Source organism: Artemia sp. Qi Xiang Cuo, chromosome 13 (genome assembly GCF_049724085.1).
Source record: "Artemia sp. Qi Xiang Cuo chromosome 13, ASM4972408v1, whole genome shotgun sequence".
NCBI lineage: Eukaryota > Metazoa > Arthropoda > Branchiopoda > Anostraca > Artemiidae > Artemia > Artemia sp. Qi Xiang Cuo.
In genome coordinates, this window is record NC_142806.1 from 16,150,788 (window position 1) to 16,163,959 (window position 13,172).

The 13,172-nt window shown below is 34.3% G+C and overlaps 1 protein-coding gene, 1 long non-coding RNA gene and 1 other non-coding gene across 3 annotated transcripts in view; 2 read left to right on the forward strand and 1 right to left on the reverse strand.

Moving 5' to 3' along the window:
* Positions 1-13,172, forward strand: part of LOC148945010 (uncharacterized) — a 540,330-nt gene that overhangs the window by 75,071 nt on the left and 452,087 nt on the right. The window lies entirely within an intron of this gene.
* The window catches only part of Prp6 (pre-mRNA processing factor 6), an 89,107-nt gene that overhangs the window by 4,141 nt on the left and 71,794 nt on the right, over positions 1-13,172 (forward strand). Inside the window, exons 2-3 of the mRNA XM_089099453.1 lie at positions 8,044-8,103; positions 11,773-11,863. Coding sequence (XP_088955579.1) covers positions 8,044-8,103; positions 11,773-11,863 — 151 coding nt within the window. The remainder of the gene's footprint in view (positions 1-8,043; positions 8,104-11,772; positions 11,864-13,172) is intronic.
* Positions 12,006-12,079, reverse strand: TRNAI-AAU (transfer RNA isoleucine (anticodon AAU)). Its single transcript has one exon. It is a non-coding gene; the product is annotated as a tRNA-Ile (tRNA).

Consider the following 13,172-nt stretch of genomic DNA (forward strand, 5'->3'; position numbering starts at 1 on the left):
TTTGTAACAGCAGACTTAATGATACACCCATTGGTAAACCCCTAATTTGATAGAAAAATCATCCCTAAACTTAAAATAGTTTGTATAGTTACTAGCAATTGTAACTAAATTTAACATAGTTTTTATTTTAATCCCCGCAGATGATTCCTCTATCTCATCTGTATATTCTTCAATTTTGTATATTTTTAAACTCTCTTTTAAATGCAAAAGCAATATGGTCTAAGAAATAACTTACTATCAAATCTCAATTATTGCTCCTGCAAAGTGAATTGTTTCACAGTGAAAGTTATTGCTCCTGCTTAGTGAATTGTTTCACATTTTCACATTTGCCTAAATTTTATTAATAAGTATGTGATTTGCTTAAATATTTCAACCAGGAGCAGAAAAGTCCTCAAATAGCCTCCTGAAAACAAAAAAACTAATTCATAAAGCTCTCATTAATTTTTCACCAACAATGACATCAGTAAATTTTAATGTACTACTACTACTCCAAACAACTCACTGAAGTACCAAGCCACCTCAGCTGTGCACACTGTTCCTCCATCCTAATCTACCCAAAACATACCCTCACAGGAAGTCAAACTATTACTTTGTCAAAAGCTATAGACAAGAACAATACTTCATTTCCTTCAAAAAGCCAACAAAAAGTGAGCATATCCACATTGAAAACAAATTAATGTGGTAATATAGTTGATCTTGACCAGACATTGATTTGTGAAATCAATTCTCTTCCTCCCCTGTCCAAATTTTGACAGTATTTATCATTTTGAAGTCCTTATAGGAAGTCCCAATTTCCTTTAAATCCTCTTTCTACCCCATTTGTCTCATTTTTTCAAAGTGGAATTGTGGACCAGACATCAATTTATAAAGCCAATTCTCTTCCTCCCCCATCCCAATTTTGACAGTATTTATCATTCCGAAGTCCTTATAGGAAGTCCCAATTTCCTTTAAATCCTCTTTCTACCCCATTTGTTTCATTTGTTCAAAATGAAATTGTGGACCAGACATCAATTTGTAAAGCCAAATCTCTTCCTCCCCCATCCTAATTTTTACAGTATTTATCATTTTGAAGTCCTCATAGGAAGCCCCAATTCCCTTGAAATCCTCTTTCTATCCCATTTGTCTCATTTTTTCAAAACGAAATTGTGGACCAGACATCAATTTGTAAAGCCAATTCTCTTCCTCGCCCATCCGAGTTTTTACAGTATTTATCATTTTGAAGTCCTCATAGGAAGTCCCAATTTCCCTTAAATTCTCTTTCTCCCCCATTTGTCTCATTTTTTCAAAATGAAATTGTGGACCAGACATCAATTTGTAAAGCAAAATTCTCTTCCTCCCCCATCCGAATTTTTACAGTATTTATCATTTTGAAGTCCTCATAGGAAGTCCCAATTTCCCTTAAATCCTCTTTCTACCCCATTTGTCTCATTTTTTCAAAATGAAATTGTGGACCAGACATCAAGTTGTAAAACCAATTCTCTTCCTCCTCCACCCCAATTTTGACAGTACTTATCATTTTGAAGTCCTTATAGGAAGTCCCAATTTCCTTTAAATCCTCTTTCTACCCCATTTGTCTCATTTTTTCAAAATGAAATTGTGGACCAGACATCAATTTGTAAAGCCTATTCTCTTCCGCCCCCACTCCAATTTTGACAGCATTTATCATTTTGAAGTCCTCATAGGAAGTCCGAATTTCCTTTAAATCCTCTTTCTACCCCATTTGTCTCATTTTTTCAAAATGAAATTGTGGACCAGACAGCAATTTGTAAAGCCTATTCTCTCCCCCCCACTCCAATTTTGACAGTATTTATCATTTTGAAGTCCTCATAGGAAGTCCAAATTTCCTTTAAATCCTCCTTCTACCCCATTTGTCTCATTTTTTCAAAATGAAGTTGTGGACCAGACATCAATTTGTAAAGCCAATTCTCTTCCTACCCCACTCCAATTTTGACAGAATTTATCATTTTGAAGTCCTCATAGGAAGTCCCAATTTCCTTTAAATCCTATTTCTACCCCATTTGTCTCATTTTTTCAAAATGAAGTTGTGGACCAGACATCAATTTTTAAAGCCTATTCTCTCTCCCCCCCCCCCACTCCAATTTTGACAGTATTTCTCATGTTGAAGTCCTCATAGGAAGTCCAAATTTCCTTTAAATCCTCCTTCTACCCCATTTGTCTCATTTTTTCAAAATGAAGTTGTGGACCAGACATCAATTTGTAAAGCCAATTCTCTTCCTACCACACTCCAATTTTGACAGCATTTATCATTTTGAAGTCCTCATAGGAATTCCCAATTTCCTTTAAATCCTCTTTCTACCCCATTTGTCTCATTTTTTCAAAATGAAATTGTGGACCAGACATCAATTTGTAAAGCCTATTCTCTCCCCCCCCACTCCAATTTTGACAGTATTTATCATTTTGAAGTCCTCATAGGAAGTCCCAATTTCCTTTAAATCCTCCTTCTACCCCATTTGTCTCATTTTTTCAAAATGAAGTTGTGGACCAGACATCAATTTGTAAAGCCAATTCTCTTCCTACCCCACTCCAATTTTGACAGCATTTATCATTTTGAAGTCCTCATAGGAAGTCCCAATTTCCTTTAAATCCTCTTTCTACCCCATTTGTCTCATTTTTTCAAAATGAAGTTGTGGACCAGACATCAATTTGTAAAGCCAATTTTCTTCCTTGGTCACCCCAATTTTGACAATATTTATCATTTTGAAGTCCTCAAGGGAAGTCCCAATTTCCTTTAAATCCTCTTTCTACCCCATTTGTCTCATTTTTTCAAAATGAAGTTGTGGACCAGACATCAATTTGTAAAGCCAATTCTCTTCCTACCCCACTCCAATTTTGACAGCATTTATCATTTTGAAGTCCTCATAGGAATTCCCAATTTCCTTTAAATCCTCTTTCTACCCCATTTGTCTCATTTTTTCAAAATGAAATTGTGGACCAGACATCAATTTGTAAAGCCTATTCTCTCCCCCCCCCCCACTCCAATTTTGACAGTATTTATCATTTTGAAGTCCTCATAGGAAGTCCCAATTTCCTTTAAATCCTCCTTCTACCCCATTTGTCTCATTTTTTCAAAATGAAGTTGTGGACCAGACATCAATTTGTAAAGCCAATTCTCGTCCTACCCCACTCCAATTTTGACAGCATTTATCATTTTGAAGTCCTCATAGGAAGTCCCAATTTCCTTTAAATCCTCCTTCTACCCCATTTGTCTCATTTTTTCAAAATGAAGTTGTGGACCAGACATCAATTTGTAAAGCCAATTCTCTTCCTACCCCACTCCAATTTTGACAGCATTTATCATTTTGAAGTCCTCATAGGAAGTCCCAATTTCCTTTAAATCCTCGTTCTACCCCATTTGTCTCATTTTTTCAAAATGAATTTGTGGACCAGACATCAATTTGTAAAGCCAATTCTCTTCCTACCCCACTCCAATTTTGACAGCATTTATCATTTTGAAGTCCTCATAGGAAGTCCCAATTTCCTTTAAATCCTCTTTCTACCCCATTTGTCTCATTTTTTCAAAATGAAGTTGTGGACCAGACATCAATTTGTAAAGCCAATTTTCTTCCTTGGTCACCCCAATTTTGACAATATTTATCATTTTGAAGTCCTCAAGGGAAGTCCCAATTTCCTTTAAATCCTCTTTCTACCCCATTTGCCTTATTTTTTCAAAAGCAGTGTTTTTTTCAAGCTGTTTTTAGTTCCAGTATTGATAAAACCATGTATTCTACATAAAAGATAATTTCATTCTGGATAAATTTTACTTAATATATAACTTCAGGGTATATTGAATGAATAGGTTAATTAACTGCAGTTTAATATAAATTTTAATCAACAATGCAGATAAGCTTTTGAGCTAAAATTATTTCATATATCTAGTAGTCTAGGAGTTTTTATGGTATTAAACATCATTATAAAATCACTGAAAATGTCAGTCCTTTTTCTAAACTGTTATTATTGCAGTTAGTGAATTTGATTACAGCTGGTCTATAGAGTCCACTATTCTAGAACCAAAAAGTATTACATGGTAAAAGTTTATTTTTATAAAAAAATGTATAAATTTTTAATTCAACTTGTTTTTTGTTCTGTAATGTTGAATTAAAATAGGTTATATAAGTCATCATCTTCCCTCTCTTTCAGTTATGGGGAATTTATTTAAATATCTGGGAAAATTCCTTGTTTTAGAGATAAGTTAATACAATATAGAATTTCTGTAAATGAAACAATGCAAAATATCATTGACAGGGTTACTAAAATTCGTCATACTATCATCCAAACATCTCTAAATTGCATTCACTGAACTTAGAGTACCATTAATTTGTTATATTAAAAATGTCTCAGTTTTCTTTGGTTTTGAGCACTGCAATTTATTTTTGAAATATATATACATATCATCATTAAAATTATTTTTTTCATCATATTATTTTTTCATGGCTTGTTTTGTTTTACATTATATTTTGATGTTCTTTGCCTGTTGTTTCATTTTTACCTCTGAAGTGCAAATTTGGCCCATCTGGGCTTGTGTTACATAATTTGTTGAAATAAGTATCTTATCACACATCCATTGGATTCCTTCAAGTGCAGAGATGTATCAATGTGGCTAATTTATTCCTATTACTCTTTTGGTAAAAGAATATATATGCCCTGACCCCCCCCCCCCCAGATAGTATTATTCTTGGAGCTGAAAACACATTTTTACAATATTGGCTAACTTTCTGTATTCCTGCCAAAAATGTTACTGAATTATAAATTGTCTAGTTTATTAGATTTGAATTTAATGTATCTCCAGAAATGGAATAGATGACTATATCAACTTGACATTGGATTTTTAATCAAATTATATGTTTGTATTTTAGTTCTACTGGCTAAAAAAAAAAGTAAAATTCTAGATGAGAGGTTTCTGCTATTTTGGAAAGTAGTTAAATTAGCAGTCTCAAGACCAAAGGCTAGATAAGAAAACTGAGAAATGTGGTAATTTATTATTTTAAGATTTACAAATATAGAGAAAATAAATTATGTTCTATCAGGCACATTGCAATACATAACTGTATTATAAATTATGCTTCTAAACTATGCTTGTAAATATAGGCCTCTGAACTTTATAGTATATCATATAAAGAGGAAAGATTATTTTATTTTTGTTTTTTAATTGGCTCTTGTAGGTAAACATTGCTATGCTCGCATTTCTTATAAAAAGAAACTGCATACAAAAAACTCCTCATGAAAGATATGATACTCCTAGTGCTCCCGTGTTGAAATACATCTTTAGACATAGACTCTCTTTGTGGAAATAGGCAAATAGTACCTTTTCTAATCTTCTGAAGGAAAGTCAGAAAATTGTTGGTCAATTTAAAGAAAAACTCAGCTATCATGAATTAGTAAAATAACAATGTTGATGGCATTGACCAACAAATGTCCACCCATTTGTATTTCTAAATCATTAAAATCAATGGCTTGATTTGTGTTATGATTTAATATATTTGGAATTTGTTCAAGGTAATATTATGTCATTGTAACCTAGGCAATAAAACATTACCTTGGTAAAATATAAATTTTGATTTTGTTCAGTTTATTGAAAAATACTTGTTGAGTGTTCTTTTAAAATTCAAATTGACTGTTTATTTTTTTTTATTATTAATTAGTTCATTGTTTATTCATTTCAGTTTGTCTATCCTTAATTCTTCAGTTTTATCTTTATTGAAGTAATATCTGTGCAAATTTGGTGCTAGATGTATTTTAGCCAGTTCATACATAGTTTTAATCCCTTCTTCGCTAATAGGTCTTTATAAAAAAAAAAAAAATGCAATGATGAATTTAGCTCCTGGCTTATTTTGCACTCCACGTTTTTAAACTTTGAACAGTCAAAGTCCATAAAAAGTGAAAAGCAATAAATGAAACTTCTTTATACGAGTATATATGAAAAGCATTTAGTGAAATATCCTTTGGAGCAACCAGAGGAATTGCTATTCTCTGATCAAAGGGCAACATTGATATCATTTATCAGCTTGTTTTAGTATCATGTTAAACAAAGGTATCTGTACAGTATTTATTTTAGATTTCACAGTAGAAGCAATGGATTTATCAATGATTCTTCTCAATATAATAAGATTACATCTGCTATATAATACTGATAGTGACTTACTTATACTCATTAATTAAATGATTGTTTACATTATTTTAGTACCTTTTTCATTGCTGGAACCTAAAAAATAAGCTACTTTTAATGATAAATATTACCACTACTACTTTCTTCTTACGAAATACAAAGCAACCTAAGGCAAACACAGCTCCTTACACTCCACCTCTAACCCAATGTATTCAAAGCTTTGCTCTTTACCCATCATGGAAAAAGTGGGGTAGTAAAGTAGCAATGCTACTTGGCAGTTTTCGAATTTGTGGGCATATTTTGTCTGAAAAAAACATTTTTACAAATAAAAATTCTTTTTTGCTCAAGCTGCTAAAGTGTTGGCAGCTTTTGGGATTCTGTTTAATTTGGCTACTGGCAGCTTTGGAACTTTTTTCATACCTGCTCTTTACCCTCACTTGTTTAGCTCTAAATTCCTACCCCATACCCGATTTAGTATAGGGTAATTCCTAATTCCTACCCTATTTGGGGACAACCCACTTTTTTTGGCCTCAAGTAAAATGGCCAATAACCACAATTTTTGTCAATCTGTCATCCTTCACTTGTAAAACGTGGTATAGTCATCTTAACATTTTTTTATTATAACCCTAAAAAGTAGGGTCAAATTCTATTTTAAATGAAGCTTACTTTTTGACATATAAACTATCAAATGAGTACCAAAAATTGTCCCTATTATTCTGAATGTGTTCCCTGCTAAAAAAGAAGAGTCTATACCTTGGCCATTTTACATTTTCAATAATAAATAAGAACTAGCAAAAGGTGTTTGAACATTGCCAAATGCATGTTTTGTACAAAAACAAAAGATGTATGAAACAAAGAAAAGAAAGGATAAAATAAATGAAAAATGACATCAAATAGTGAGAAAAATGAGGGTTTTGTCAACCAGTAGCAAAGACGAAGGCAAGAAAAAGCAAATATTTCGACAGGGACCTTTGCCAAGTCGTCCTCTCTGACTATCTTGCACAGAGGTAGCTGATCCAACCCGTTTATAATAGCCTTTTAGTCAGAGTGGTGAAGGAGACTTTTTTTTCTAAGTATTTTGCTGGTGTAAATAGTTGCTCCAAATAATACTGTTTTCTTCAAGGCCGTATCCAAGGGGGGGGGGGGGGGGTTACCCGGTTTGAACCAACTATCGTCCTCAGTGCTCATAAAAAAAAAACCTTTTGAGGTGAACTCTACCTGAAAAGATTGCTTCAAAAGGTCTTTTCTCTTCTTGTAGAGCACTTCAAAAGGTCTTTTCTCTTCTTGTAGAGCGCTTCAAAAGGTCTTTTCTCATCTTGTAGAGTTCACTTCAAAAGGTTAGAATATTTTTTTTATGAGCACTGAGGACGACTTGGTGGAGGTCCTTGTCAAAATATTTGCTTCTTTTTCGTCTTCATATTTTGCTACTGGCTGACAAAATCCTCGTTTTTCTCATTTATTTGATTTGATTTTTCGTTTATTGTATCCTTTCTTTTCTTTGATTCATACGTCGTCTATTGCCAGTGTAGTCTTAGAATGTATTTAAAATGAAAGATGGAACCTACTGCATTGATATCATGTATAAACTTTTTTGTACTTATAGTTCTCAAATAATTGAACATAATTATTTTAAATAAAAAAATTGGTTCAGATATCTTTAATTGACATGATTTATGTCATATTAACTGAAATTTCAAATCTTGTAAATGGATATAAGGTGTAATTTTTGAATTATTCTAATTTTTTTTTGGCAACCATTCATCAACTTGTGTTCAAAAATCTAATGTTTTTGATGAAGTTTAATTCTTAAGATTTGAAGTAGAACCTCTACTGTTTTTTAAAGCTGCTTATTTCTAAAAAAAATATCTGTATTCAATATTTTTGGTCAAATGCTTATGTATTCTATTATTTATTTTCAGTGCCACTGGTTTTACGACAAGATCAGACATTGGCCCTGCCAGAGAAACAAATGACGTCCCGTAAGTGTACTACTAATTATTTCGGTCTTATTTTGTTGCTAATAACTTTGTTTTAATTTATTTGGTCTTAAATCACCAATCCACAAAAGTGGCAAGGTTTTCCTTACCACTTTTTGTGGTGTTTGGTATTTTCACATATAACATACTATGTTTGATGTTAATTACTCGTATTTTAAATATTTAACTAAATAATTTATTGAAAATTATTGTATGAATTCCTATTTTCCCCCCCCCCCCCTAAATATAAGTCGAAATGAGCCTCTTCTCCCAAAATCGGTAAAAAATTACCATATTCCTATTGATTTCAGTTAGAAGGGAAAAGATGAAAACAGGCCAAGATTTAGGAAAATCCAGATTTAGTAGCATATCCAAGAGTTTGTCGTGGAGTATATTACTATAGGATGTCTGACCTATTAGAAATTAGGATCTTTGACCAATAAAAAAATAAAAAATTATTATAAAAATAAAAAATTGCCACTTTTAAGTGAAGTGCCAACGTCAATTTCAAGTTGGTTGGTTTTATCTGTGGAATTATTGCCTTTTCTGAAGCCTGTTTACTCTTTTGGAAGGATGTTATTGATCTCAGAAACCCATTCGATCCAGGAGAGAACAGTGGCGGATCCAGGGGGTGAGGGGGGGGGGCGCCCCCCTAACGTAGTCTAAAGTAGTGTAATTGACTTAATTAACGCAATTTTGCGTTAATTAAACTTGCTTCTAACGCAAGTTTATCGGATCAACCAATTTTGCCCCTCCCCCCAAAAAAAATCCTGGATCCGCCCTTTGGAGAGAATCATCTATTCAAGGACTTTAATGAGAGCAGGTAAAACGGAAATGGGTTGGTGACATGGGCGCCCATATGGGGGGGCAGGGTTGGGGGGGCTCTTGCCCCCCCTGGCTGGATGATGCTGCCTTATTTTTATATTTTTGTTCTGAGATTTCTATTATATAGCATTAAAAGTAGCAATTAGACGAAGTTTGCCCCCCCCCCCCTGGAATTCAGCTTATGGGCGCCCATGGTTGGTGAGAACTAGGATTGTTGGAGTTTCAGAATAGGATATACAAGGACAATCTTCCAAACACCTGGGAACATGTGGTGTTTCCAAATAAATTTATGAGATTGAGGGAGGCTGGTACAATTGAGGAATTGTAGCTTTTCTGTACTTTAGCACAATACTGTTTACAGCAGATTGCAGTTAAAATAGACCGACTTTTTTGAAGTATATTGCAAGATTTCTTTTTAAGACCACACTCAACATTCAATCAATTCTTTGGGCCTTGTGACCTCTGTATGCTGTGACCTCTGTAGTTTTATGTATTTCAGAAATGTGTGTAGCAAGGTACTCCTCAGATTGTTTTCAGTGGGATAAGTTATGATGATTTAAAAAAACAAAATAAACTCGTCTTTGTTCAGGGAGTTCCAAAACAGGGACCAGCTCCCTTTTGAGTTGATAAAAGTTGCCAAATTCCGCTATGGTGGCGCTTTTTGCAACTTTGATCAGTTTCACCTGGTGTAGTTTATTGGTCAAAAATAAAATATAGGGCGAACCCATGCCAACAAATGAAATTCATTCTTGTTTAGTATCTAGACTTGACAAGTACGATATTTTAGCCGAGATTTGATTTACAATATAATGAATTGATGGCTTTTTGGTAAGCTAATGTTTTGAAGCGATATTGAAAAAAGAAAGAAATGAGGGATTAGTAGTGTCTATCGCCTGGTATTTTATACAGATTTAGCTGTAAATCTGAAATGCTTGTTTTAAAGTCAAATTGACCGTTTTTCCTCGTTGCGGGTGCTTGTGCAATATAGTAGACTCGTGTTTGCTAGGCATTTTCGGGGTGATTGAAAAAAGTTACAAAAGAAAATAATTTCCTAGACCACACTGCTTTTTCATTCACAAAAATGAAAAAGAGAAACAACGGTTTTAATTTAAGTTAAGCTAATAAAAAAAAAATGCTCATTGATAGGCTGAAGACCAGATATGAGATGAGTCTACCTATCTTTGGCCATTAATTAGGATGATGAACCTGGGATTGACAAGATTGATGAGCTCTAGTGTAGCAAGAAATATTTTGCTCTCTTTTAAAGCTTTGGCTTGTTGTACAAAAAGGGCCATTAAACAGGCCGATGGACATAGGATTGAGAAGATGGTGTGCAGTCATCGGATTGGTTATTACCATCACAGTTGGCACTTTTAGTAACTGTAATTGGTTTAAATTGGTTTGGGGTGGTTGTCAAAACAGTTGGAATGCTTTAGATCAGTGGTTGTGCAATTCTTAGCTGTTTGTTCAAGCTTCAAATATTTTAAAGAGGCTTTTCTTTTTGAATTCTATAAGCCTTAGGTTGGCCAAAAAGAAACAGTGAATCAAATTGGCAAATAGCTAATGAAAAGACGAAAATACCTACTAGTTATTAACCCTTTATAAACAGGTTTACCCAAGCTGTGGGTCTTAAGAACAATATACATTTCGCCCCTGCTGGCTATCTTGCATGTCTTCAATTGACACTAGGGAAGTTTTAGATAACAATTTTCTCTATTTTCTGTCTTGAAACATGACAATCAAAGAGCCATTTTGGTTAACACTCACAGTAAAATAAAATCTGAAAGCTTAAAGGGGATTTGTACCTATGTGGACAATCGAATTAGGATTATTGGCAGTAATTTTCATATGCTTGAGGAGAGAAGAATGTGGGCCTGCTTTTGGTATATTTGATGATAATGTCGCGGAAGTTTTCAGTTGTTTCGGGGGTACTGGAGGAGGACTTTTCGAGTTTCTGTTTTGCTTAAACAGTCTGGAAAACATGATTGAGCTGGGCATCAGTTAGAGAATTTGAGGCCTCTGAGACAGACATCACAGTGTCATTTAAACAGTCTCTGTCAACATTTGAAGGTTTATCAGCTGTGTATCCTGTTTCTACTTGCCATTGCAGATGGCAAGTGCTATGGTTAATGAAGCTAAGGAAAATATACCAAAAATGAAGCGAGACAGTAAACCTAATGGATAAAGCTACAAAATGCTCCACTAAAAAGGATATAAGTGGCTTTTTCTTTAAATCAGGAAAAATGAATATCAATAAAATTTATATTATTCAGATTGTAAGGCAACATTTTCAAATGATGATCATTTCATAATTTTCATGTAATTTGCAAAGTTTTTAAAGCCATTTTGGCGAATATTTTGCCTCTTTAGTTTTGTTCGTATGGCGGTAGTAGAAGATGCAGGGGTTGTTTTCAGAGACGTGTGCAACCCCCCCCCCCCCCAGAAAGTCAAAGCTCGATTAATTATAGGGTTGGAGGTGGAGAAGAAAAAAAAGAGGGAGCCCAAGTTTTGCTGGTACCCCTCACAAACATTAATTTTATATCTACACCTGGACAGCAGAGACATTATTTTTGGAAAATTTGATGAAAAAAGGCCTTTATTTTAATACTTGGATATTCAGATTTGTCTGGTATTTAAAAATTTTATGTCTCCCCGGCAATACAATAAGAAGTGTAAGAAATTTAATAAAAGAGCCAAAAACCTTTTTTATGTTTTTTCTTTTTATGCCCACTTACATACCTGGTCACTACAAAAAAAAAAACAAAAAAAAAAAAACAACTGAGAATCTAATGTGCTTTATTTTCGGAATATTACTCTGGTGTGCATTTTATTATTGTTTTATTTAAGGGATGATCGCCATGCTCCACCAGTAGGTAAACGGAAAAAGACAGACGAAGAGGAAGAAGAAGAAGATTTGAACGATTCGAATTATGATGAGGTAAGATCCTGTTGGTATTGGAATCTTAGAGTGGCACATATATATTTTTTTGTATTAATCTTGATAATAGACATGATTCTAAAAATGAAGCCATTAATCTTGAAACAAGATTAAATAGAAAATACATTTGGTAAAATGTAGTTGGCCCGTGTGGGGATCGAACCCACGACCTTCGCGTTATTAGCACGACGCTCTAACCAACTGAGCTAACAGGCCCTGGGAATTGAGATTAGATAAAATTCAATTATCCACATATATACTCCCTAGTTGATTTTCTTCAAAAAGGGTATCAATTCATGGAAATGTATAAGGTGAAGGGGGGAGGCAAATTTCGGTAACTTTAATCATTTTTGTCGGAAATGAATTCTACTCCCACCCCTATATATACCAATTCAGGGTATATATTTGCACATTAGGGGGGTAGTAAAGTTTAAACTTACCTCCAATCAAGGAGGCACACTTGTGCCTCTATAAAGAGGCGACCCACCACAATGTTAAGCGATTTCAGGTCCTAGAGGTCGCAGAGAGACGGCGGTAATCGCATTTTGTAGCCCAAGCTCAAATTAAGAAACTTGCAAAATTTCATCCTCCTCCGACTTTATCTTCATGGGGTAAACTGGGCCGGAAGTTTGGACCCTCCCACCACAGCCCCCCTTTAACGTTGTCCGATTGGGCTTAAATTTAGAGATTAAGCTTTCCTAGGACCCGGGAGCTTATCCTCGAAATTTCAGCTCAATCCGATCACTCCTTCCCTGTTTTCAAAAAACCAAATATAGCCACTTAAAATTCATTATTTCTTTTTTTTCTTAGCCACGCCTACAGGCCACAGTTGGAAACGGATCCGGTTGAATGAGGACTCATTCGAAGCAGAATTTGACCTGTTAGGGCCTTTTGATATTTTCAGACCGAAAAAACTATCCCCCGAATTTACATTTACGAAAAACCTTGTTTTCCTATGTTAGCCCATGTTAATTTTTCCCACCACAACCCCCCTTTAACGTTGTCTGATCAAGCGGAAATTTAGAGGATAAGCTTTCCTGGGGCCTGGGAGCTTATCCTCGAAATTTCAGCTCAATCTAATCACTCATTTCAGCTCAATCTGTTTTCCAAAAACCACATATCAAGTTTTGCTTGCGTCAAAAAGATTCATCACCTCACTAAAAAACAATTTAAGTTATGTCTCTTTAGTGTAGCGGTGAGACTTTTGGCAGCCAGGCGGAAAACTAGAGTTCGATTCACCGTTAGGTCAAATTTTTTATATACTGAAATTAAATTTTAAAAAAAAATTCAGTTTCTTTTTTAAATTATT